This window comes from Macaca fascicularis, chromosome 6, assembly GCF_037993035.2.
Source record: "Macaca fascicularis isolate 582-1 chromosome 6, T2T-MFA8v1.1".
Lineage (NCBI taxonomy): Eukaryota > Metazoa > Chordata > Mammalia > Primates > Cercopithecidae > Macaca > Macaca fascicularis.
Window position 1 is genome coordinate 109,591,732 of NC_088380.1, and position 26,921 is coordinate 109,618,652.

A 26,921-nucleotide genomic window follows, 5' to 3' on the forward strand; every position below is an offset into this window, starting at 1 on the left:
TTAGAAAACACTTTTTTGGTAACACATTAAATATCATATGGCACTATTCTGAGGGACATCATTTTGGGAAATGCTCAGGGCTTCCTTTTTAGGTGTGAGAAGTCAGCTGCCAGTTGTCGTTTTCAGCTCTGTAGGATTCCTCAGTACTTTGGAAATTCCAGTTTGGAAAGCATTAGTTTTGGGAGAGAGTGCTTTTTGCTTAGAGCTAAGAATCTTACTATTCTAGTCATATCTTAGAAAGTGACAAACTTTCTTTGTATATCATTCCTCTTTTTTTGAGTGCTGTAAATAAATTTTGCTCAAGAATAAAATGAGGTATTAGAGCTCTCGGAATGAATGCCACTTTTATGTCTGACCGTCACTCTCCTCTTTCCTGGGCCACCACATTGTATAATTCTAGAGAGCTCTATTCTCTTTATATTCTGTCTAAATGATACCCCCTGCATTTATACAAAGTAGTGACCTTTCCCTTTTCTTCCATTTTTGGTAGTAGAGGCCAGCTTTCAATCATTAACAGTAATAGAGATGTATATTGGTGAGTGTTCTAAAGTATTTCACTTAAGGGATGGTTTTAGGAAGTAGGTCTTAATTTTAAAATTTGCATATATATGTGTCCGATTCTTAGAACTGATAATACTCCAAATGAAATAACTTCTCCAAGTGGTAAAGGTCAGAGTCAGGAAAATGAAGGTGGTCATCTCCTTTTATATTTTCTATAACCTGATAGAATGGACAATGCTGTTACCTCAGAATACAGTAGAGAACCTGAATAAATTCTAGTTTACCCCTTCACCCTTAATGATGTTTCATTGCTTCCCTGGGGAAAGGATTTGAAATCTTAAAATAGAGATTAAAGAATTATTCTAATTAGTAAATAAGAATTTAGGGGTAGATATCAATACTATTTAGATTTTAGAAGACTTGCAGTGAATGATTTGAAGGTAATAAAAATAGTAAGGAGGTGTTTGTTACGAAAGGAGAATTTTAGTAGAATATTTACAAAAAGATAACATTTTAAGGTTTGTTTTGTGATACTTTTGATGGATTCATTTTTGTGGTTAGTGAATTCAATTCATCAGAGTATATTACTGCAGGATATTAATGAAGCAAAGGATATTAGATTCTTGTTCCGGTTGTGCTAATTTCTAATTAGCTTTTCTGTATATCATGGATACAAATTGTACCTCAGTCCCTCTAGCTCTCTTAAAATTTCATGCAATTAGTTACTAACAGAACTAAATGAGAAAGTAAATGTACTTAATGTGGCTCATAGAATTGGATAAACCTTAGAGATAATCTAGTTCATTGGTCTTCAAACTGTATTCCCAAGAGACTGTGGACATTTCATGAGGAAGAGAAAGATGCTGAATAGTTAGGACTTGTGTCTTTCATGGCTGCTTCAACCAGAGTATCTGCTTTGGTCTATTTAATTTAAGATTTCACTTAAGAACAGCTTTACCATTTAAAGAAAAAAATCACAGAAAGATACAGTTAAGGAAATCAATGAGTTAGTGGTCAAGCAAGACTAAAACCCAGGTCTTCTAAAGCCTCTATTTTTCTCATTATTTTTGAATAGCAAAGAAAATAGGGTGCCAGTTATGATGAAAGTATTTCAATCTTGCATTTTATAGAGTAACTATAGGAATAATATTTATTAAATCATAGGATATTTATATTATTTGCAATTAGTTCTCTGAGTTATCAAGCTGTAACTTGATATATATATATATCATCATATACATAGAATTATATTCATTTTGTGGTGTTTATATCAAGGGAAAAGGAACTGTTAATCATTCTCTGTCCTTCCAAGTTTTTTTTCTCACCTAAGGCAAAATAAATAAATATTAATACTAAAAGATAGCTTACAATGGGGAAGTGACAATATCAGGTTGGAGAAAAAGGAGTAGGTATATTAATTAGGATAAGTTAGTGATGGAAGTTCATAGAGTAGGGTAAAAATATGCAAACAGGAAAGGGCTAAGTAAATTTATGTTGTTTTATGATGTTTTAAGGACTTTTTATCACTTAGATTATTTTCATTAATAACTACTTTGAGCTCTCTCAGTTAAATGTATAATCATTCTTTGTAGGTGTCAACCAGCAAAGGCACATTTGCCATAACTAGCCCACATCTTGATTTTCAAAAGCACGCTGCATCTCCCTTTGTTTAGGGAATCTACAAGCTCATGCTGGTAGTGGATAAATACACTCCCAACTGCAGAATTGTCTGTTTCTCCCTTTAATTTGGCAGATTTTTGCTTTGTGTGTTTTGGAGCTCTGTTATATAATGCATATTTGATTATTGGTTCTTCCTAATATCCCCTACTTTGGCCTGTCCTTGCCTAGAGGATTCCATACTTAAGAATTATCCCCACTTCTCCTTTTTACACCTTTCAATTTCTCTGTCTTAGTTAGAAAGAGAACCGGAAAAACCCAACTTTAAAATTCACTCCCTCTTATTTAGTTAAATTTCAACTGGCTAATATAGGAAAATAGTGTCTTTTATTACTTATAACTTAATTAGTTTATTCCTAAATATGGTAGTTTAGTATACCATTATATTTGTAGATGAAACATCCCCGAATCTATAATTATTATTTTTTCTTAGAGAAAAACAGTTCAAGACTCTGTCTCTTTATTCCCCCCCGCCCCCGAGACAGAGTTTTGCTCTATCGCCCAGGCTGGAGTGCAGTGGCACAATTATGGCACACTACAGCCTCAACCTTCCAGGCTCAAGCAGTCCTTCTGCCTCAGCCTCCTGAGTAGCTGGAACCACAGACCCAGCTAATTTTTAAATTTTCAATAGAAATGAGGCCTCCCTGTGTTGCCCAGGCTGGTCTTGAACTCCTGGGGTCAAGCGATCTTCCTGCCTTGGCCTAACTAAATTGTAAGTAATAAATAAATCAAATTATTTTTCTATATTAGCCAGTTGAAATTTATCCTCCCAGTCCCTGGCCAGGCATGGTGGTTTATGCCTGTAATTCTAGCATGAACTACCACACCTGGTGAGGGGATTACTGACTCTGTTACCATTCAAGAAAACTATGCCATTAGCTCTTTTCCATGCCTTAAAAACCTCAGTTTCTGTCAGCAAAAGATAAGTCTGTTACTCTCTTCTTGGCATTCCTTTGGTGCATACTATTTAAATGCTTATTATTTACAATATAAACAAAACATCGATTTGTCTAAGGCCATAAGAGAACTATCTTTTTATTTAAAAAGATGATTTTGCTGAATTTACCTTGCAAAGCTTACCTTGACCATTTTCTTCTGTTATTATGAATATTTGTAGGTTCACTAAATTATAAGAAATTTTCTGTGATGTTAAGATATAATTGGCAGGAAATTATTAAATTAACGTTTGTTTATTTTTTTCAGCCTCTACAGCTTTGCGTTCCAGTCCAATAATGAGAAAAAAAGTATCTTTAAATACGTATACACCTGCAAAGATCCTCCCAACACCACCCGCTACCTTAAAGAGTACTAAAGCAAGCAGCAAACCAGGTTAGGGGTGTGTGTGTTGAGTTTGTGGATTTGCCCCAGAAATAAGAGGAATAGTAACTTGCTTTTTAAATGTTAAATTTGTTTTTAATTAGGATCTTTACACTTCCCTAGAACGTAATGATCCTAAGGGTTAAAAATCTATTATTGTAGTCTATTGATATATATGTGTTTTTTGTCTGTTGTCTTCCTCTCTCCCCACATCTGTTCACAAAATGTATTTCACAATCACACTTTTCCCCAAACTAATTTATGGACTGTCTTCTTTTGCCTTTCTTTTGAGTTTAAGGCATCATCTTATATGAAAATTTCTATGGGCCAGGCATAGTGGTATACACCTGTAATCCCAGCTACTCAGGAAGTGGAGGTATAAGGGTTACTTGAGCCCAGGAGTTCAAGCCCAACCTAGGCAACATAGCAAGACCCTGTCTCAAGTATTAAAAAAAGAAAGAAAAAAATTGTTTTCTCTTTACTGAGAATATTTGCATCTCTCCATTCTCAGTCTGATTATGTGACTACCAAAATTAACTCTCTTTTATTAGCATTTTTCTACTTTAGCTTCATGGCACATTTAATATTTTTGGCCTTTCCTGAAATGCTGTCTTACCCTATTACTCTATTGTGATATTCTATCCATTTATCTTATTCCTCTACTTTTCTTATTTGATGATCCTTCTTCTTTCTACTTTCTTATCCCAGACAAGAACATGATACTCTATTCATTTTTCTTACCCTATATATTTTTTCCTCAGAGAATTTCATATACCTCCAAAGCTTTGACAACGGCCTCATTGCAGATGTCTTCATTCTTTTCTTCTTAGTGCTCTCAAATGTTCTTTTGATTAAGAGTTTATGCTTAACAGTCAGAGAAACCTAGATTAAAATCTCAGTTCTGCTACTTATTAGCTGTGTGACTCTGGACAAGTTACTTAACCTCTCTGATCTTTAGTCTCATAGTCATAAAATCAGGGTAATACTACCTTCTTCATAAAATTGTCAGAAATAATTGCAATTTTATATATAAAGTACTTGGCACACATAGTAAACACTCACGAAATGGTAACTGCTATTGTTATATTGTATCCAAACTGCTCTCTTTACTTCTCCCCAAATAAATTCCCTTAGCATTCATGCCTTTTTTTTCTATTAAAATGTTATCCCTTTTACCTCACATCCTTCAAGACTCAATCCGACCTCTTCCACTGATAATGTATTTTTATGATTATCAAAACATGAACTTCAATAATGCTCTGTGCTACTGATTTGATCTAGTATACCTGATTACTATCAGATTACCAGGCCTTGTAAGTCAGGGGCAGTATCTTAAACCACAAATATTATAGATTTGAACCTTGCACATTCCAACTAATAAGTATGTGAAACAACAGACAATTGAGTAAGTATCTTAAATATAAGTTGTGATGCATCCCATATACCACAAAAAGCTAACATTTGTATAGTTACTTATATTATAAGCTTTTTTCTATTCTCATAGTTTTCACTATAAATGTTAGAGATCAATACCATTCTTATGTCCATTACAGATGAAAAAAGTAACAGAGATAGTAACTTAATCTCAGCTTACATAGGTAGTAGTCGGTAGACCTAGGATTTGAATGTATTTTGACTCAGTACATTGTTCTTTAGACACATAATAAATGCATTAGTTCATATACATTTTTTTTTTTTTTTTTTTGAGACGGAGTCTCGCTCTGCCGCCCAGGCTGGAGTGCAGTGGCCAGATCTCAGCTCACTGCAAGCTCCGCCTCCCGGGTTCACACCATTCTCCTGCCTCAGCCTCCCGAGTAGTTGGGACTACAGGCGCCCGCCACCGCGCCCGGCTAGTTTTTTTTTTTTTTGTATTTTTTAGTAGAGACGGGGTTTCACTGTGTTAGCCAGGATGGTCTCGATCTCCTGACCTCGTGATCCGCCCGTCTCGGCCTCCCAAAGTGCTGGGATTACAGGCTTGAGCCACCGCGCCCGGCCAACATTTTTAAGTAATAAAGTACAAATGGTGTTATATTTGACATTTCAAATGTTAAGTCAACCTTGCATTTCTAGGATGAACCCTACTCAGTCATGATATATTATATATATGAAGGTCTATAAAATTCTCGGAGGAAAAAAACATAGGGTAAGACAAACGAACAGAGTAGCACGTAACTGTATGGGATAAGAAAGTGGGAAAAAGAAGGATCATCAACCGGAAAAGTATATCAGAGAAACGGAAAGAATATCATGATAGAATAATATCTTGGAAGTCAGAGTAAGAGAGCATTTCAGGAAGGATCAACAATACAATCAAATGTGTCACGAAGTTAAGATAGAAAAATGCTGACAAAAAATAGTTGAATTTGATTTTGAAGAAATTTGCATTTGCATTTGTAAAAGATAGGATATTAGTCTGTAGTATTTTTGTTTCTGTTTTTGTAATGCCTTTTTTCCAGGTTTTGGTATCAGAGTAATGCTAGCTTCATAAAATAATTTGGAAGTGCTTTCTATTTTCTGAAAGAGTTTTTATAATATTTTTATTTCTTCCTTGAATGTTTGGTAGAATTAATTTTATTTCAATTAATTTTGATAGAATTTATCTTTCCTTTTTGTGATACTTTTGGTAGTTGTATTTTTTTTTAGGAATTTGTTCATTTTATGTAAGTTGTCAAATTTGTTGCTCTTTTATTATCTTTTTAATGAATGTGGTAATAACTTTCATGATACTGGTAATTTGTGTTCTTTTTTTGTGATCATTCTCACTAGGGATTTATCAATTTTGTTGGCTTTTTCAAAGAACCAACTTTTGGCTCTTTGTTTTTCTGTTGGTTTTATGTTTAAAACACAATTTTTTGTTTGTTTGGTTTTTTTCAACTGAGTCTCCCTCTGTTGCCCCAGCTGGTGTGCAATGGTGTGATCTCTGCTCACTGCAACCTCCACTTCCCGGGTTCAAGCAATTCTGCCTCGGCCTCCCAAGTAGCTGGGATTACCGGTGACTGCCACCACGCCTGGCTAATTTTTTTATGTTATTAGTAGAGATGGGGTTTCACCATGTTGGCCAGGCTGGTCTCGAACTCCTGACCTCAGGTGATTCACCCGCCTCAGCCTCCCAAAGTGCTGGGATTACAGGTGTGAGCCACGGCACCCGGCCTTAAAACACAATTTTTTAAAAAATTATTTTAAATTATTTTAATTATTTAAAAAATTATTTTCTACATTCTACTTTCTTTGGGTTTACTTTTATCCTCTATTTCTAGTTTCTTAGGTCATTGATTGTTATCTATTTCAAACATTTAAAACTTTAAGTTTCCCTCTAAGCATTTTAGTTGCGTCTCACAAATGTTATATTGTATTTTCATTATCATTCAGTTAGAAATACTTTCTAGTTTATGTGTGATTTCTTCTTTGATCCATTGCATATTTAGAATTATATTGGTTAAATTCCAAATATTGAGGGGTTTTTTATTGTTTTTAATCAATTTCTTATTTAGTTCCATTGCAGTTATAAAAACATACGCCGTGTCATTTCAGTCTTTTAAATGTAGGACTTATTTTATGGCTTAACATCTGGAATATTTTGAATATAATATGTGTACTAAAAAAAACCCAAATGTTTGTCTTATAGTTCATTGATCCTAATGGACACTATTTTATCATTGTGCCTGAGGTCAAGGTTGTTGATAATGTTCAGATAGTGAGTCTTTACTATTTGGTTTTTCTTTGGCAGAGAGGTGGTCAAGGAAGGGATTGGTTGTTCTATCAATTGTACAGAGAGCAATTACACTCACAACTGCCGAATTGTCTGTTTCTCCCTTTCATTTGGCAGATTTTTGCTTTGTGTGTTTTGGAGCTCTGTTATAAAATTAAATGCATATTTGATTATGGGATCTTCCTAATATATTGACTCATTTATTATCATGACTTTTTTTCTCTTTAATTTCCATTAATGTTTTGTTTTTAAGGTTTGTTTTATCTGATGTGATATAGGTCATCAAACTTTCTTATTTAAGGCATTCTAACAATATCTGCCTTATAGTTGCAGTTTACAGTTCATTAACATTTAATGTAATTATTGATCTGTTGAGGTTAGTCTACTACTTTATGTTTTCTGTTATTCCTTTTGATGATTATACCTTTATTCTTTCCTACTCTACCTTATTTTGTACTAATTCAATATTTTTAAGAATTTTATTTAACTTTTTCTATGGACTTTTGCTGTATCTTTTTGCATTTTTGTTGTTGTTGTTGTTGCTCTAAATATATATTCCTAATTTTTCACCATCTACTTAGGGTTAATTTTGCACCACTGAAAGTAAAATACAGAAACCTTGCCACTGTATAGATTCATTTACCTTACCCTCTTCCCATTCTTTATACATAGTTATCCTTATGTGTTACTTCCACATATATTATAAACACTATAATACAATGTTATGATATTTGCTTTAAGCAGTCATATGTATTTTAAAGAAACTTAGAGGAGAAAGAGGTTCTATATTTATCCATATATTTGCCACATTTTTTGCTCTTTATTCCTTCCTTGAAGTCTGTGTTTCCATCTGGTTTCATTTGCCTTCAGCCTGAAGCTTTTTAGCATTTCTTAATCTGCAGGTCTGTTGGCAACAAATTCTATTCATTTTATTGTGTCTGAAAAATGGCTTTATTTTGCCTTCATTTTTGCAGTGTAGTTTTTGCCAAATAGAGAATTCTGGGTAGAAAATTTTTTATTTCAGCACTTTAATGATATTCTACTGTCTTCTGGTTCCCATTGTTTCTGATAAGAAGACTTAGTTAATTTGAATTACTGTTCGCATAAATGCAATGGGTTGTTTTTCTGTGCTTGCTTTCAGTGTTTTCTCTTTATCTTTGATTTTCAGCAGGTTGACTATGGCATATTTATGTCTATATTTTTTTTCTTTTTTGGTAATACTCCAAAAAAGATGTTGATTTGGTTGATATTGATTTGGTTGATTTGGTTGATGTTTACTTTTACTTACTTTTCATTCTGTTGTTAAACCCATCTAGTTTTTATTTCAGACCTTTTATTTCAGGTATTTATTCTTTTAGATGTTCTGTTTGATTCTTTTAAATAGTTTTTTTGCAGGGATTGTTCTCTTTTTATTCATTATAAACTTATGTGTCTTTGTCCTAGAGCATAGTTAGAATTGTTGCTTTAAAATTCTTGTCTGTTAATCTGACTCATCTCCAAAGAGATCTGTATCAATTTATGCATTCTCAGCAAGAAAGATCTTTTTCTGTTTCTTAGTATATTAATTTTGGATTATATTGTAGACATTATGAATGGTATGTTATAGAAACTCTGGATTTTGTTATTTCTGTTATATTCCTCCAAAAAAATATTGTTTTGTTTGTTTTTAAACAAAGAGTTAGCCTTAGCTGAGCTCAGATTGTAAAACATGGTGTTCCATGTAGTGGCTGGCAAAAATTTCAGTTCATTTTGCTTTAGCTGGGCTCCTTGGACTTTACTCTGCTCATGCCATACATTTGACCATCATTTACAAATAGAATTGTGGGCTCATCCTTTCTGAGATTTTCCACCTTACTTTCTAGTAGCTGTGGTTGCCGCAATACTTGTCTTCTGCTTCTTATGTTGGACTTGTAGCCATTGTACATGGTGCGTATTAGGGCCTATCCTCAGGCTAAAAAGAAGGGGAATCTTATTCCATATTGTTCCCTTTTTCCAAGTACTCATTCTTCTCTAGTAACGGCCTGCTCTTGTTCACTATTTAGTGTCTTCAGGTAGTTCTTCCTCATATTTAGTACAGAGTGTATATTTGTTATCTGTAGGAAGATTGGTCTGATAGGAGCTTACCCATACATCTATTCATCCATATTAGAAATGTAGTAAAGTAATGCCACCTAGAATGGTTTTTTATTTTATTTATTTATTAATTATTATCATTTTTTTCTTTTGAGACAACGTCTTGTTTTCTTACCCAAGCTGGACTACAGTGTTGCAATCATAGCTTACTGCAGCCTCAACCTCCCAGGCTCAAGCAATCTTCTTACCTTGGCCTCCTGAGTAGCTGAGACTATAAGTGTGTGCCACCACACCCAGCTAATTTTTAAAGTTTTTTGTAGAGAAGGGGGTCTCACTATGTTGCCAGGGCTGGTCTTGAACTTCTGGGCTCAAGCGATCCTCCCACATTGGCCCTCCAAAGTGTTGGGATTATAGGTATGAATCACCCTGCCTGGCCTAGAGTAGTTTTTTGATAATTCATTAAGACTTCATGTTGGTTTAGATATGGAAGGATGATTCCTAAGTTAAGAGTGCTTCTAGTTTTCTTACCTTTTAGCTTTTTAGAGTGGGATAAGATAGAAGATACAGGAGGAAATAGATGCTTGTAGGGAAAATGATGAGTTCAGTTTATGCACATGGTTTGTCTTTCTTGTCAGATATCTTTAAAGAAAGTTTCAATTGGCAGTTGTATATACATGTCTTGAGCTAAAGGAAAAGACCCAGGCCAAAAGTATAAATTTAAAAATCATTAGCACAATGAATGGTAGTTAAAAATTATAAAAATATATTCATTTCCTAGGAAGAATGTAGAGTAAAATGAGAAATTAATTTTATGAACACAGTCCATTGTCATTACCTTTCTATATTTGTGTTGAATTCTGAAAAGTAAAAGGTTAAAAATGCTATATTAAATTTTTACATTTCATTTACATCACAGTTATAACAAGAATTGTTTTGTCAATCAGCAGTATTATTTGAACTTGGATTGTTTGTGTAAACTTAAGCAATAGTTTTTTGTTTTTGTTTTTGTTTTGTGTAGCTGCAAGTGGACCTTCTAGTGCAGTTGTTCCTAATACCTCATCTCGGAAAAAGAGTATAACTAGCAAAACAGAAACGCATGAACACAAAAAAAACACTGGGAAAAAGAAATGAAATCTTAGCAGAAGCTGGAACTTTTTATACTTATAAAAATAGTATGTTCTTATGTTTCTCCTTATGCATTTATGTGTTCACTTAAAAATGTTTTTAAATCTAAGGGTTTCTTTGTTTATATTCAGGTAAGGAACTTTTGTCATGATCTGGAAATGTTTAAAACAATGTTTGTAGGCATTCTGTGAGTAGCAAAACTTATAGTGATAAAAATTGATTGTTGTTAATATGATGTTTACCATGTGCACATAGTAATGAAAAGGAACATAAAAGCCCAGCAGGCTCGTACCAAAGTCACACCAGTAATGCTATGTACTGCAGAGTCTGATTAGATGGCCTTTGTGCACACTTTTATATTCATGGGATTGCATCTTAGCTGTAAAAACTTCTAGGTTGAAATTTGATAGCCAGGGTTACATACTGGGGACTTTTAAAGTATCTTTCCAGAGAGATTTCATTAACCGTTTAGATTAGAATATCTTTCCCAATTGTTACAGTGACATATATGCTGCAATATTTAACAACTGGAATATTAGCCACATGGGCTAATTTTCAATCTGTGTTTTGAATTTTTTTTATTATATGTTATTTAAAATATTACATATGCAGCTGGGAGAACTACACCTTTGTGCACATAGATTTATATATTAATTTGTAGAAAATATTTTCTTTATATATTTCCTTACCATACAAGGTGCCTTGTTCATCAGGAAAACTTTTGTTTCATATGTTGACAAGAAAGGCACCTTTAGAGTTTCTTTTTAAGTATAGTTGACAAATATATAAATGTTACATTTATTTTCAGAGTTCTTTTTAGATCTAAAGAAGTCAGTTCAAAAATGGAAGTCAACAATGTTAGGAGAAATCTGAATTCTGTTAAGTTAGTACATATTATGTATAGCATCTGTTTTTAACCATTTCCATTCTTATCCCTAGTGTATCAGTTGATCACACTAAGAAAGCTTAAAGATTGAGCATTTGAAATAAATGCTGTTTATAAATGATTAGATTTTTGAAGGGATATTGAAATCATTGTGCTGTGATTTCATCTATGATATGAAAAATAAATTTATTATCCTTGGTGCTTTTCCCCCCAACCAATGCACAAATAATTGTGAACCACTTGAAATGACTTAAACTGGTAATCCAAATGGGATAATCTGATAAGAATTTCATGCATTGCTAGTTAAATAACTTAAATTGCTAAAGCTTTAGCTTGAAACTTACGTTTAGAAAAACTATAGATTTCCCATGGTATGAATATAACTATCGTAATTCTTCAAAAGAGATTCTTCTCACTTTAGTCATATATGAATTAACTTATAGGAAATAAGCATACTATATGTTAGCTGTTTTAAAAGGTACCAGATGTAAGAGTTATAAATATATACAATTAAAGAAGTTCATGTACTTCACATGAATGTAAATGTGTTATATGGAGACATGTCTTGTAAACAGTTGAATATATGTAAGTTTTCTGTTTGTGAAAATGTAGTTAATGTACTCACTGTGGAGGTAATAAGGAAACGACTTTTTTTTTAAAGTGGAACCTAATTAAAATATTTCCAGAATCAAAGAGACTTAAATGGTAAATTTTTAAAATTTTCTTATCTCTTTTTAGTTTTCAAAGTAGAAAAAATCAGGAATTTTTTTATTAACTACTACTTACATATTAAATGAAATTTATTATTGGCTATATACATAGCAATATATTACTTTCCAAACTAGAAAGTACAGTACAACTCACTTTTTCTATCGTTATGCAAGAACTGTTACTTTACTGTAGTCACCAGCTCAGTAGTATTGCTCTGTAGAGAGTCTGTTTGTAAAAATCTTAGAATCATTTTCCAAAACAAATAAAAAGTCTACTATATCAGAGCAAAATATTATAGTTATCACTATTTAGTGGCAGTTTGACTGAAGCATCTGTTTCTCACTTGATTCTGTCCTGAGAAGATGTGAGATTTTTGGTTTTAAATACTAGAAGATATTTCTTCTTATAGCCCAGTCCTGCATCCCAAAGAGGTGAACTACCCCAGCATGAAGAATTGTTTATTCACCCTGAGATATTAATCTTCATAATATATTATTCAGTTCCTTCACCCTTAAAAGCCATATAATAAGCTCAGACCTAACTTAGCCCTTAAAGTCTAGTGCTGGCAGATTCTGCTGCCCTGGTTTAAATGAGTTACATAGTCCATTCTCAAATACTAGCAAATTTGTGGGGGGTGTTACAGCAATTTTTGGTGAAGAAGAAAAGTGTGCTGAACACCTTATGTCAATGATAGACAAGATATAGAGGCTGAAGGGAGTACAGTAAAGTAACAAAAACATGTGGCAGTGTACTTAGTGTAAACATAGAGCTCAAAGGCAATAGATGGCAATTATGAGAGAAAAGTTAAAAGTGCTTCAAGAAATATCCACTTAAAACTCACTAGCCAAGGAAAAATTTTCTGTTTTCATGCGGACTTCTTTTTGGGTTCTGTTGATTCTGTCTGACCTAAATATCCACTATTAACTAGTTCCTTGCCAGTTTGAACCAAGATTTCACATTTTTGTTTTGTATTCATACTTTAGTAGAAATTTATCAGTCTTTGTGTGTTTATAAGAGTTTGCTTTACACATAGTATACAGTGTTTATTAACTTTACATCATTTTATCCTTGCCTTACTATCTGGACACTGTAGACTGCCTATATTCTTATTTAGCTGGGGTTGGGATCTCTTCTGTTTAGCCCCTCTCTAATTCTCTTTTCCTGTGTCAGGAGATATCAAAACAACAGAATTCTTGCCATTGGGAACATTTTTCTTTTTTAGACAAGTTCTCATTCTGTCACCCAGGCTGGAGTGCAGTGGCACAGTCTTAGTTCACTACAGCCTTGAACTCCTGGGCTCAAGAAATCTTTCTGCTTCAGCCTTCTAAGTAGCTGGTACTATAGGTGCGTGCCACCACAACCAGCTCATGGGACCAATTTTTACACTCCTTCTGAAGGAGTCATTTGTGATACGAGTCCAAGTACAAACAGGTTTCCCTCTGTACATAATCATAGGTACCAAAATATTACTGTGTAAAGTGTTGTTTATATAGGTCAATTTTTGTGGAAGATCTAATTTCTATTTTCAGAGAACAGAGCACAGTAAAAAATCTATTTAGTATTGTGTACTATATAATTTATATGAATTATAGCTCCTTAACTATTGCTGAGTTTTTTTTTTTAATATTTTAAGTTCTAGGGTACATGTGCACAACATGCAGGCTTGTTACATAGGTATACATGTGCCATGTTAGTTTGCTGCTCCCATCAACTCATCATTTACATTAGGTATTTCTCCTAATGCTGTCCCTCCCCCACCTCCCCCACCCACCAACAGGCCCCAGTGTGTGATGTTCCCCACCCTGTGTTCAAGTGTTCTCATTGTCCAGTTCCCTCCTATGAGTGAGAACATGCAGTGTTTGGTTTTCTGCCCTTGTGGTAGTTTGCTGAGAATGATGGTTTCCAGCTTCATCCATGTCCCTGCAAAGGACATGAACTCATCCTTTTTTATGGCTGCATAGTATTCCATGGTGTATATGTGCCACATTTTCTTAATCCAATCTATCATTGATGGGCATTTGGGTTGGTTCCAAGTCTTTGCTATTGTGAATAATGCCGCAATAAACATACGTGTGCATGTGTCATTATAATAGCATAATTTATAGTCCTTTGGGTATATAACCAGTAATGGGATCGCTGGGTCAAATGGTATTTCTAGTTCTAGATCCTTGAGGAATTGCCACACTGTCTTCTACAATGGTTGAACTAAATTACACTCACACCAACAGAAGCATTCCTATTTCTCCAAATCCTCTCCAGCATCTGTTGTTTCCTGACTTTGTCAATGATCGCCATTCTAACTGGCGTGAGATGGTATCCCATTGAGATTTTTATAAACTGCTTTTCTTTTGGTTCATATGCTTTGTCATGGATTGTGAGAAAAACATATCTTTTTGCTTAAGGATCACTGTCAATTTCTCCTTTTATTATCAATGGTTTTTACTTTACTTTTTATATAGTATGTGATTATGTTTTCTGATACATATAAATTCATGACTGCTAGATTTTCATTATGGGTTTTGCCTTATTATTATTAACATGTCCTTTTTGTCCACTGGATACTTTTTGTTCTATAAATTGTCAGATATTAAGATTATGACCTATGCTTTATTTTGGCTTGCATTTGCCTGATATTCATCTTTTTATTTTTTGGTATTTGTGTCACTTTGTTTTAGGTTACTTAATATAGTATATAGTGGGTTTTGCTTTGTGATTCAATTTTAAGATCCGTTTTACTTGATAGATTAGTGTAGTCTGTTTTATGTAATATATCTTTGCTTTTAGATTATGCATTTTTTATGGCTTTAAAATTTTTTTGTCTTTGTGTAACAATACTGCAAGCAGGAAAATTCCACTGCAAGCAGGAAAATTCCAATGGAAACTAGTTTAAATCCTAAGAAAATTTATTATTACACATTTCTGAAGGTCCAAAGGTGGAGTTGGCTTCAGCCACAGTTATATTAGCCATATTGTCATCAAAAGCCCAAGTGACCTCCCTGTCATCTCTGGCATAGTATAAACTGTGTCCCAAAGTTGTTTTCTCTTGTGTTAACAAGATTGCTGTCGGTTTCAGTGAGGACTACGTATTTCTTTGTTCATGTCCAACACAATAAAAATTGAGGGAAGTTCTCTCCCAATCCTGGAATATTAATATGAAGCGATCTACTTCAGTGGGATTGAGCCAACTTATTTGATCATCTGCTCACCCCTAGATAAATAGCATTCTCCAGGAGATTCCCATGACCTTACTGACCCTAGAGCAGATGATGGAATCAGTTTTCCCGAAAAGCCTCAGCACCGTTGACATTTTGGACCATATAATTCTACATCATAGGAAGCTGTTCTATGCATAGCAGGATGTCTGGTAGGATCTCTGTGCCTAGCTGTGAAGTGTTGAGAGTCAGTTAAGGTAATGAGCTGAAATTAAAATAATAATCACATCTTTATTCACTTACTATGATAAAATTATAAGCAAGAGACCAAAAAGGAAAGTAGTGCCAGCTCATTGTTGTTCCATTTTTACCCCTACCGTGGACTAGCACTGGACATGGGTCAATCAGATGACATGCAGTGCAGGCAGAGGAAATTGTTTCAATGCTAAGGAGCAACGAACAAAAGTTTCCTGCCATCTTATGAACCTTGAGGACTGCAGAAAGGGAGCAGGGAAGGGCTAGGAGTAGAAAAGAACTGAGTTAGAGTGGAGATGAGTGTCTCAGTCAAGGCCCACCAATAGGGAGGTCTCTGTAGAGGCACCTGAAAAGTGTCTCAACCAAGGCCCCCTGATAAGGAAGACTCAGTATGGAGGTACCTGGTCTAGGAATGCAGCTAGGTTTATAGACATGGCCAGCTCAGGGGGACCTAAGCACCAGGTACAACTCCCTCCAGAGACTGGCTGTGTTTAAATCTCATGTGGGAAGGGCACCTTTCCCCTATGAAGTCTGTCAAGCAAAGCCTTTGTAATTGCTTATGGTCAGGCCTGAAAGATCACAGATCAGACTTTGGCCTGGAACATATCTCCTTGCCCTAAATGCCAGCAGCATCCCCTCCTAACTGTGGCAGTCAAAAATGTCTCCAGACAGTACTAAATGTCCTTTGTGAGAGGAGAATTGGCCCTAGTTAAGAACCACTGCCCTAAAGCACGTGATTCTATGGAAAAGAAGGATATATGACCAAAATCATCTTGGATAATGAAGGCATGGATAATGGACACATAATCAGCAATGTACACTGTACACTACACTTGCATTATATTATTCACATTTGCTGTAGTTCGCTTGTTCTGTTAGTGGTTTTTTCCTTCACTATAATTTTGAATTATATTTTAAAGTATATATATATATATGTGTGTGTGTGTGTGTGTGTGTGTATACTTTAAAAGTATATATATATAAAGTATATATATAGTATATATATAAAGTGTGTGTGTGTATATATATATCTCCAATTAGTGTATTTTTTCCTCTGCTGCACAGTTTTAGTTGATTATTTTTTCCTTTTCATTTCTTTTCTGAACTTTGTTAGCTTATGTTGCATTTCCTTTGGTTGTTTTGCTATGTTTCTGATCAACTACATTTCTTTATGAACTCTATTTCCTTAAGTTCTTTGAGTTATGACAATATATTTGGTGACATTTTTCATGTGCTCAGTTGATTCATTCTTTCCTGTTGAGTGGTTTTATCTGCTAATTGTTTCTGCTTGTTCCGTTTCTCCTTTTCTTGAAGTGTTTGTGCATGAACACTGTGCAGATTTATTCTCAAGTATTACTTATCTTTATATGAGGTAAGTTTCTTTCTGGCTCATCTATTTGATACAATTTCTTTTTTTTTGTTTGTTTGCTTTTGTTTTGTTTTTGTTTTTGTTTTAATGCAATTTCATATGGTAGGTAGGTTGGCTTTTCTTTTTTTTTTTTTTTTTTTTTTGAGACAGAGTTTCACTCTTGTTGCCTAAGCTGGAGTGCAGTGGCATGATCTCAGCTCACTGCAACCTCCACCTTCCAGTTTAAAGCGATTCTTCTCCCTCAGCCTCCCGAGTAGCTGGGATTACAGGTGCCCACTACTACGCCTGGCTAATGTTTGCATTTTTAGTAGAGACGGGGTTTCACCATGTTGGCCAGACTGGTCTCAAACTCCTGACCTCATGATCTGCCCGCCTCAGCCTCCCAAAGTGCTGGGATTACAGGCATGAGCCATCGTGCCTGGCCGTAGGTTGGCATTTTAAGCTCACACAATCCTACCAAGGTGACAGTGACTCTCCTTATGATAGGATTGTGGGTCTGAGAGAGCTGTTGTAGCCTTTTACTCTCTCCAGTCAACAAAGATTGGCAACTACAGGGTTACTCTCTTTGGAGTTTCTTTTCTCCTGTCTGCCACGTCTACAGACTACTGCTTGTTAATGTGACATGTATGTATTTTCTTCTTTGGCTTTGCCCCTCCTGCCACTGTACCAGACAGAATCAAGGAAATCCCCTACTACTGACACTCATCCCATTTCCATTGTTTTAGAGAAGGAACTAGTTGTTGTTGTTGTTGTTGTTGTTTCCGTGTCTCAGATTATGTCATCTATTTTGGAGTATTTTGGTCTAATGACTTTGGCTGCAATATGGGGCTATCTGACTTTTAGTGCACCTGGCAGCTCTCTCTCCTATTGTGGGGTTGAGGTTAAAGTGTCTTCTAGTTCTGTTGAAGATAGTTTATGTTTCTTTTCATATTTGATGATAATTTTTTAAATTAAGACCTGATTTCTCCTTCATTTGCAAACTGGATATCACTACTAATATTCTTTGACAAGAAGGAAGAGGAGGAGGAAGAAGAACAAAAGAAGCCTGCCTCTCTCTAGACTGCCCATCTCAATTATATTTTAAAAATGAAGTTAATATCTGTCCTGCCTACAGTAGTGTTGTCAGAATCAAATGAAATAATATTTGGTAAACTATAAAATGAAGACTGAATTTGAAGGACTATTTGTTTTCTTTTGTTGTAATAGAGTTGTATATAGTCCAGATGTCAACCAGGCCTCTTCAGCATTTTTATAGTCAAAGATGTTCGAGATAACTCCTAATGCTCTTTTATGGCTGCTCCTGTTGCCAGGGAAACAGCCTGCCTAGTAACAATCTAACAGGCACCCCCCACCAACCAAAAAAATAAAGGTTATTGTAGCATCTTCCCCTTTTAAAAATCTTTAAAATAAGAGAATTCAGTTCTTCCCAAAGCAGTGTTTAAAAAAATAAATAAAGTATTTAAACAAAATCAAGGATACCCTCCCGCCCATCTATCTTACATTGTGTGGTATGAGTGGCACCATTTTGTGACCCAGGTAGGATAGTGGATGTACAGTTTAGATACCCATTTTAAAGCAGTTAGAAAGATGTAACTTGACAAGGAAAGCAGTCTCTTTTGTCATTCTACATGTAGTGCTTCAGGAGTACTTGATACATGGAAGGATTTTTTTTTAAGAAAAAATGAATATGCCTCTGGAAAGTATTTTGCTGCTTTTAAGAGCCATAGATTTGTCTTAAGTTAATAAATGCTGAATAGAAAGCCTGATGATAAAGGTGGGTAGGTGGGTGGATGGATGAATGAAGGAAAAATGAGGAGAAAAGAGAAAGCAGAGGAGGGATGAGACAGAGAACAAAAGAACACAGGCTCTACTGTTATCAAAAAGCAGCCTCACCAATGTGCGGGGAATAAATTGGAAGTCAGATCATTAAGACTTTTTTTCATGCCACATAGAAAGGCTGATTTGTCCTATAATATCTGTACTCAAAAGTCATGACAATAAAATGAGACCTAGGAGTCCCAAGTGTTATTGACTACCACAATTTTGTATAACTGATTCTTCACTGGTCATCCAGAAGTCTTTTTGAAAGTCCCATTGCCACACCTGCCTCCTCAGTGAAATAGATGTAAAACCCACAAAGAGAGAATCAATGAGCCACACTCATATAGGAAGCAAATAGAGTTGACTTCACCAGTGGAAAATGCAATTTCTTTTCAAAGTGAAAACTGATTGATTCACAACTCAAGGAAAGCATGGAGTAATTTCAGAACTCCAGTAAGAAGTGATAAATGTCTAGTTTGGAATCATGTGGCTGAAAATCTTACCATATGCTTTCCACAGGCTGGGCAAGAGGATAGAGCATTGAATAGATGCTTTAATTCCATTTTTGACAATGAAGCTTATGCTTGTGAAAATATTTATATTTAACCGTGAGGTTATGATGATTTTTCTCTACATTTTTTGAGAAGCCTCTTCAGAAAAGAGCAAAGTAGTCTGCTCTAATGGATAGAATAAGGAGTTGGGAAAAAGGAGACCTGGGTATTAATCTCAGCTCTACCACTACATATCTGTGAGACCCTAAAATCTTTACCATTCCCTCTACTATTCCTAGCTCCCTTTTCTTTCACAGTCAACAAGTGTTTTTTGAACAATTATTTAGGTAAATAATATACCTTAAAAGTTAGTACTGATTCCCATTATCACACTCTGTTGTTCCCCAGATGCTCTTTTGAGGAATTGACTTGGTTAATACAGTTAATATTATGATACTTATAATAATAATTTTGAGAATTATCAGCATGAGACAATTTATTTGCATAATAGCTTTTTGTTATTATCCAGAATACATTTAGTTCTGGATTTTGTTTGATATTGTGAATGCAAACTTTTTTTGTATTAGCCTAAATAAAATGAAATGCAGTTATAGAAATATTTCTGCTGCTAGAAAAAAATTACATACAGCCAGTATACATATTTAGAGGTTCTGTAGTCTTCTAGACTGTAAAGGTAGATGGCCATGAGGGGAAATCTGAGTGTATAGGGTATGTTTCGTGTTCCCACTGTATATGCGTTATTACCCTTGTCTGAGTGGTTGTTTAAACTGTCATCTGTAAAACTAATCTGTAAAATGAGATCTGGGTTCTGACCTATCTCTTACAGTCCATAATGTTGTGATTCTAAGAATATTTCATTCCTTATTGCTTTCTGCCCTCTATTCTGACCAATGCTGTAACCACAAATAAAAACATTACTTGCCCTATGAGAAAGAATAGACCTTATACTCATTTTAACAGTTTATTATAACTCATTTTGACCACTCCCCCCTCAAAAAAAAAAATGTCCCTAGAAAACTAGTGTGACCATAGGGATCAGATGACCTCATGTTACTGGGTGAAACCAGGAAGCTACCATATACATAGAAAAGTTGGTTGCTAAGTATGGTGTGGGAATTTGGGAGGAATTTATCTGCTCAAAAACTCTCACCTACTTACTAGATCTCGTGTTTGAAATGTTAGCCTTGGAGATTCTCCCTTAAAAATATCATTGAGAAAGCAAAGAGAATTCCCAGGTAAACGTATAGGTAGCCCCTTCTAAAATGCAAATGCCCTTTGAAGGCTGGCTTTATTAATCTGGCCATTAACCCCCTAGCTAATCATATGCACTTCTCACAGTGACCTGAAAACAGACATTCCTTCTCTAAATGTGTTCTGAATGTCAGTTGTAAACCAGTTACTACACTAAGCCCTGATGATACAAATATGAAAAATCCTGTTTCCAGGGAATTTACTTTCTAATGAGGAACCAAAGTGCTCAAAAGCAGTCATAAATTTCACAGCAAAATAACCCACCTAATTAACTGTTCCATTACAAACACTTGGAAATCTAGATAAAATATTTATTTTGGAAATATATGTTACAGGTGAAAAAGCAAGAATTAAAACTAGTTATCTGAATGTAAAAGGAATCAACAGCTAAATCAAGCTTGAAGTCTTCCTGTCCAAGGGATATGAAAGGTACCTTAACCTTTGGTTTTGGCTTTGGTTTTAGTTTTGTTTGTTTGGTCAACATAAATTACAGCTAGGGGAAGAGATAAACAGGGGTTTAGGTTGTAGACTATATGCATGAGAGATTGCTGGAAGTGGGCTCCATCCACAAAGGAGGGAACGGGAAAGGGTCTGTCCTGACTGGACCACAAATATAAAATCTCATGCCCTCTCATTATGTTGATAAGCCCCATAGGTCCATAAAAGAAATAAAATGCCAAAACATACCATGAAGACACTTTCACAATCCAGGACACACACATGACTCCCACAATAGAAAACCACACTGAAGACAAATCTCACAATTTAAAACAAGCTGTAAACTACAGGAAACAGTTGGCATTCTAGGAGAGTGCTTGCCTGAGGAACTAGATGGTGGTATGTTATTCTGGCATATAGGGAACAGAATAAGACATGGGGGTAGGAAGATGTTTTTAAAAGCAAAGTTAGGCATTCAATGATGACTTCATACGTGTGCCTGGGCTGGCCTTGAATGGGAGGTTTTAATTTAGGGAACTTAAAGGATTTCATAATATTGGAGTATAAATGGCTGGAAATGAGGATGCTATTTAATAGACTCTCTTAGATTTTTCATAAAATGCTAATAGAATCCCACAGGAAGTGTGTATTCTAAAATGTTATTGTATATGTTATAAAAGCTTTGTGAAATAAAGTGATGTTAAGCTAATATTGTAAAGTTAAAAATGTTTTCAGTCATCTGTAATCTCATTTCCCAAGTAAAACTGTTTTCATTTTTCCATTATCCCTTTTAGTTATTTATTTCCATTACCCTTAGGCATGTTAATGTAGTTGCAATCATTGTATCATAAAACATTTGTCTTTCCTAAATTCTTTATATGGGACAATATTTCCCATGTTACAAAGTATTTATAATGTTCATAAATATCACTTTAAAATGTTGGCATTTTTCTAAAAATTTTAAAATTTTTTATTAGAGTAATATATACATATAATCTAGAAGGTCAAATATAATTTACCTATATAACAAACTTGCATTTGTACCCCTGAACCCAAAATAAAAGTTAAAAACTAAGGAAAGAAACTTCGAGCTGAAAAAGTGGCCGCTATAATGACATGAAATGGTAGCTTCAAAATTTTGGTGCTGGTAGTGGTGGGTAACATAATTTATTCCTTAATGGGAAAGAGTTGTTTATCTTCTAACAATGGGAAGCTTGAGAATTAAGTGACGTACCAAAATACGTCAAAAGTGCTTTGGTTCCTTGCCTGTTTTTTTCCCTTGACCTATACCCACACCTACCTCAAGTCCAATTTTCTAAAAGGATCTCTTTTTAACAGTACTAACTTTTTCTTCAGATATTTGCTGCCATGTTTCTATATAATAATGTTATACATCTATATTTTGATTTACCGATTTTAGATATTATTTATTGACTTATTGTTTTGGTAAGTAAGAAATTAACCTTCTAAACTCTACTCTTCATCTTTTTCCTTCAATAATTTAATATTGTTAAGTCATTAATCAATTCTTATAGTATTAATGACTATGTAAATATTGTTATTGCTGAGCCAAGTAGTATATTATGGTCACTTCTTGTACCATATTTGTTTCTGCTTGGAATTATTTATTTGGTTTTCATTGTGTGCATATTTCAGATTCTTTAGAGTCTTCAATGAATATGTAAAGTAGAGCTCAATATTATTTTCAACATTATAGATAACCAGTTACATTTTTTTCTCCCTGAATATTTCCTCCTGTTGCTTGTTAATAGAAGTTGGGCCCAAAAAAGTAGGAAAAAACAATGGTAGATTCTCAGAAATCAATCAATGTCATATTACTATTCTTAAGAGTTGTGTGGTCCTACACACAACCACTGAAAAAAAATAAAATGAATGAAGGATTCATAAAATTCAGTTTCTAATGTTAGGCAGGGAGACATTTATATTTTTAAAAGAACCAAAAAATTCAAAATCCAGTAAGGCATATAGCCAATTAGATAGAGGTGGCAAACTTGAAGATTTCTATGAGTAGGCAGAAGAATTAGATGATGTATATTTTGAATCTAAGGCATTCATGCTACACAACAACCTCCTTTTTTGGGTCATAGAATGCTTAACATAGCAACTATAAACAATGCTCTCAGTAAGAACATGAATCCAGTCCCTGCTCAGGCCAAAGCAATTGCAACAAAAACAAAAACTGACAAATGGGACCTAATTAAACTAAAGAGCTTCTGTACAGCAAAAGAAACTATCAATAGATTAAACAGACAACCTACAAAGTGGGAGAAAATATTTGCAAACTATGCATCTGACAAAAGTGTAATATCCAGAATCTATAGCAACTATAAACAATGCTCTCAGTAAGAACATGAATCCAGTCCCTGCTCAGGCCAAAGCAATTGCAACAAAAACAAAAACTGACAAATGGGACCTAATTAAAGAGCTTCTGTACAGCAAAAGAAACTATCAATAGATTAAACAGACAACCTACAAAGTGGGAGAAAATATTTGCAAACTATGCATCTGACAAAGGTGTAATATCCAGAATCTATAAGGAACTTAAATAAGCAAAAAATAACCCCATTAAAAAGTGGGCAAAGGACATGAACACTTTCCAAAGAAGACATATATGTGGCCAACAAGCATATAAAGAAATGTTAAACATTACTAATCAGAGAAATGCAAATTAAAACCAAAACAAGATACCATCTCACACCAGTCAGAATAGCTGTTATTAAAAAGTAAAAAAATAACATGCTGGCAGGGTTGCACAGAAAAGACAACACTTATGCACTGTTGGTGGGAATGTAAATTAGTTCAACCATTGTGGAAGGCAGTTTGGCAATTTCTCAAAGAACTTAAAACAGAACTACCATTCTACCCAGCAATCCCATTACTGGGTATATACCCAGAGGAATATAAATCATTCTACCATAAAAACACATGCATGCGTATGTTCATTGCAGCACTATTCACAATAGCAAAGACATGGAATCAACTTAACTGTCCATCAACGGTAGACTGGATAAAGAAAATATAGTACATATGCACCATGGGATACCACCAAGCCCAAAAAAGAATGAGATGATATGCTCTGTATTAATAGCAACATGGATGCAGCTGAAGGCCATTATCCTAAGCAAACTAACACAGAAACAGAAAACCAAATACCACATGTTCTCACTTGGAAGTAGGAGCTGAACATTGAGTCCACACAGACACAAAGAATTACAATAGACACTAGGGCCTACGTAAAGGTGGAGAGAGTGAGGAGAGTGAGGATTGAAAGTTTACCTATGCTTATTACCTGGGTGATGAAATAATCTCTACATCAAACTCCCATAACATGTAATTTACCTATATAACAAACTTGCATTTGTACACCCTGAGCCTAAAATATAAGTTTAAAAAAAAAAAAAGAAAAGAAAAGAAAAGAAACTTTGAGCTGAAAAGGTTGCTGCTATAATGGCATGAAATGGTAGCTTCAAAATTTTGGTAGTGGTGGTGGTGGGTAACATAATTTATTCCTTAGTGGGAAAGAGTTGTTTATCTTCTAACAATGGGAAGCTTGAGAATTAAATAGAGCAATATTTAAGGGAATCAAGCTAAAGTAACAATATTTCTTGCATTGAAGAGTTACTGCATTTTTGTATTTTTATGTAACTATTTATTTATTTATTTAATTATTATTTTCGAGTAAGAGTCTTGCTGTCTTACCCAGGCTGGCACGATCTTGGCTCACTGCAACCTCCACCTCCCGGGTTCAAGTGATTCTCCTGCCTCAGCCTCCCAAGTAGCTGGGACTACAGGCACATGCCACTGTGCCCAGCTAATATTTTTGGTTATATTTTTAGTAGCGACAGGGTTTCACCATGTTGGCCAGGCTAGTCTTGAGCTCCTGACCTCAAGTGATCTGCTCATCTCGGCCTCCCAAAGGGTTGGGATTACAGGTGTAAGCCACTGCATCTCGCCTAATTATAATATTTTTAAAAATTTAGCCAACTGTAGCTAACAGATCAGCCTTGCAATTCCAATTTTAAGACATGTAATTGATTTAATTTGATTTAAAATTCAAATCAAATTTATTTTAGCGTTATAAGAATTCCATGAGCACCTAGGAATGATGCAGTTTAAAGTGCTTAAACGGGTATCATGAACTCATCAAGAAAATGGGACTGAACATCAATCAAGAGATCCTTCAAAAGGCTACTAAAATTTGCTGGATTTACAAATAGAAAATGTTATCTTTAAGTTGACCTTAAATGCTCACAGAGTTTGAATTTGTAACTTTAGTAAATTAAACATTTTAAAAGATAGACTACTCTCTAATCTTTTTTGTGTCCCTAAACTGCCCTTGAGGCCATTTAAAAAACATTTAATAGTCACCTCCCTTCTGCTCCTGTTTGGGCCAAATGCTCTCTAAGTTGCTTCACCTAATTTCCTGTCTTACTTCATGTGTTTTTTAGATTCTCTGCCCGTACCTTCCTCTGAATTACATGGCCACAGGGTCACAGTGTTTTTCCAAGAAGGAGGAAGGGTAAGCCTAGAAACCACTGATGTCCCTTACACAGCCTTTCATTCAAGCTCCATCCCACCCTTGCTTCCCACAGTTACCGTATGCCCCAAGCCTTTAGGCATTTCTTGGAAGGGTCAGTTTGCTTTTCTTTGGTGTCCCTGTCTGCCGTGTCTTTGGTTGCAGTTGCCTCTGCTCTTTACATTCATTATCACAATGTGGTGAGCTTTCTACTTTCCAAAAATTTGTTGACATCCCTCATGTGATATTATTTTTATTCATATTCTCTTTATAGCTTATTCTTAATATTATTTTTTTTTTCTTGGTTTATAGTGGTTTGGAAGGAAGTATAGATAAACTGCACAAGTTCAACCTTCGTTTAATGGGAAATCTTATTTTTTTTATAATGTGTATAATAGTCCATTAAGTGATGTACTGTAATTTGTTTAAATGTCCCTTATTGTAGAGCACTTGAATTCCTTCCTTCCCTCCCCTCCCCCACACCCCACTGTTTGTTTTCTTCTGATACATTATTTCATCTCAGTATATCACAAGAGGTAGAATTATGAGGTGAAAAGCTATAAAAGGATACAGTGTAGAATAGTAGAAAGAGTGTGGGCTTTGAAGATACTGCAATTCAACTCCTAGTTGTGCTAATTGCTAACTACATGATAACCAATTTATTTTTTTTTAAATCTACCTGAGTCTCAATACTCAAATTCTAGGTTAAGAGACAATATTTATTCTCAAAAATATTCTGCAAAGTAAATTAAGTAAAATTAAAGGAAATAAATAAAATTTAAAATAGCTGTAAATATGGCTTAAAATAATAAAAAGGAAAGTAGACACCATGATGTCAACATCCTGTTCTGTAACTTCCTTAACAAACTTATAATTCCACATTTACCATTTCTACCCTTGAAAAGTCTCAAGATTTGTAAAACTGCTATGTATCAAATTACCTCTAAGTTTTCTCAAATGGCATACACCCCAAGCTCTCCAGGCTAAGCATCTGAAAGTTGAACAGTGCTTTTTGCATCTAACTAGAGCTTAACAATTGGTATTATAATAAAAATGAGTTATCTCACTAACAGTCTTTTGTAATCCATATATAAAGTTATTTTACCTTTCTGGAATCTTGCCAGCTTTTAACTATGACATTGAACTAGTATGAATGAGAAGATAGTTTCATTGACTCATTGTTCTACTTGTATTACTAAAAAGCTAATTGCCAAAACTGCACAGAATATACTCCTAGCTTTGTTTCTGTTTTCAGTTGAAAGAGACTAATTTGTAACAAAATCTGTTTGGATTGAAACATGACAAACTTTTGATTCCTGATTTATTATTAGTTTTTAAATACATGGTAAGTTCTAGCGACCTGATTCATTCTTATCACACTAAAAATGAACCATTAAATATTTTGTTGAGTGTACATCTCACCCTCCATGACAACTTCATGAGAAACAAATGTAGAAGCAAAATCATAGAATAGATGAGGGTAGTCATTAGTACATCAGGAAGGAACATAAAGTTATGTAATTGCATTTTCAGAACTTTATTCATTTTACCAGAAATACAACACACAATTTAAAAATGCTGTCCAGG

General features: G+C 34.6%; 1 protein-coding gene across 37 annotated transcripts in view; it reads left to right on the forward strand.

The window, feature by feature from the left end:
• PPIP5K2 (diphosphoinositol pentakisphosphate kinase 2) overlaps positions 1 to 11,981 on the forward strand; it is a 77,674-nt gene extending 65,693 nt beyond the window's left edge. For 35 of the 37 annotated variants that reach the window (XR_012413995.1, XM_073993994.1, XM_065546607.2 and 32 more), the window contains 2 exons: positions 3,382 to 3,507; positions 10,296 to 11,981. Coding sequence is in view for 34 of the 37 variants with exons in the window: in XM_073993994.1 (XP_073850095.1) it covers positions 3,382 to 3,507; positions 10,296 to 10,408 (239 nt within the window). In the remaining 3 variants the exon portion in view is untranslated. The remainder of the gene's footprint in view (positions 1 to 3,381; positions 3,508 to 10,295) is intronic. The other 2 variants (XR_012413993.1, XR_012413994.1) reach the window with 1 other exon arrangement.
• Positions 11,982 to 26,921: the final 14,940 nt, after the last annotated feature.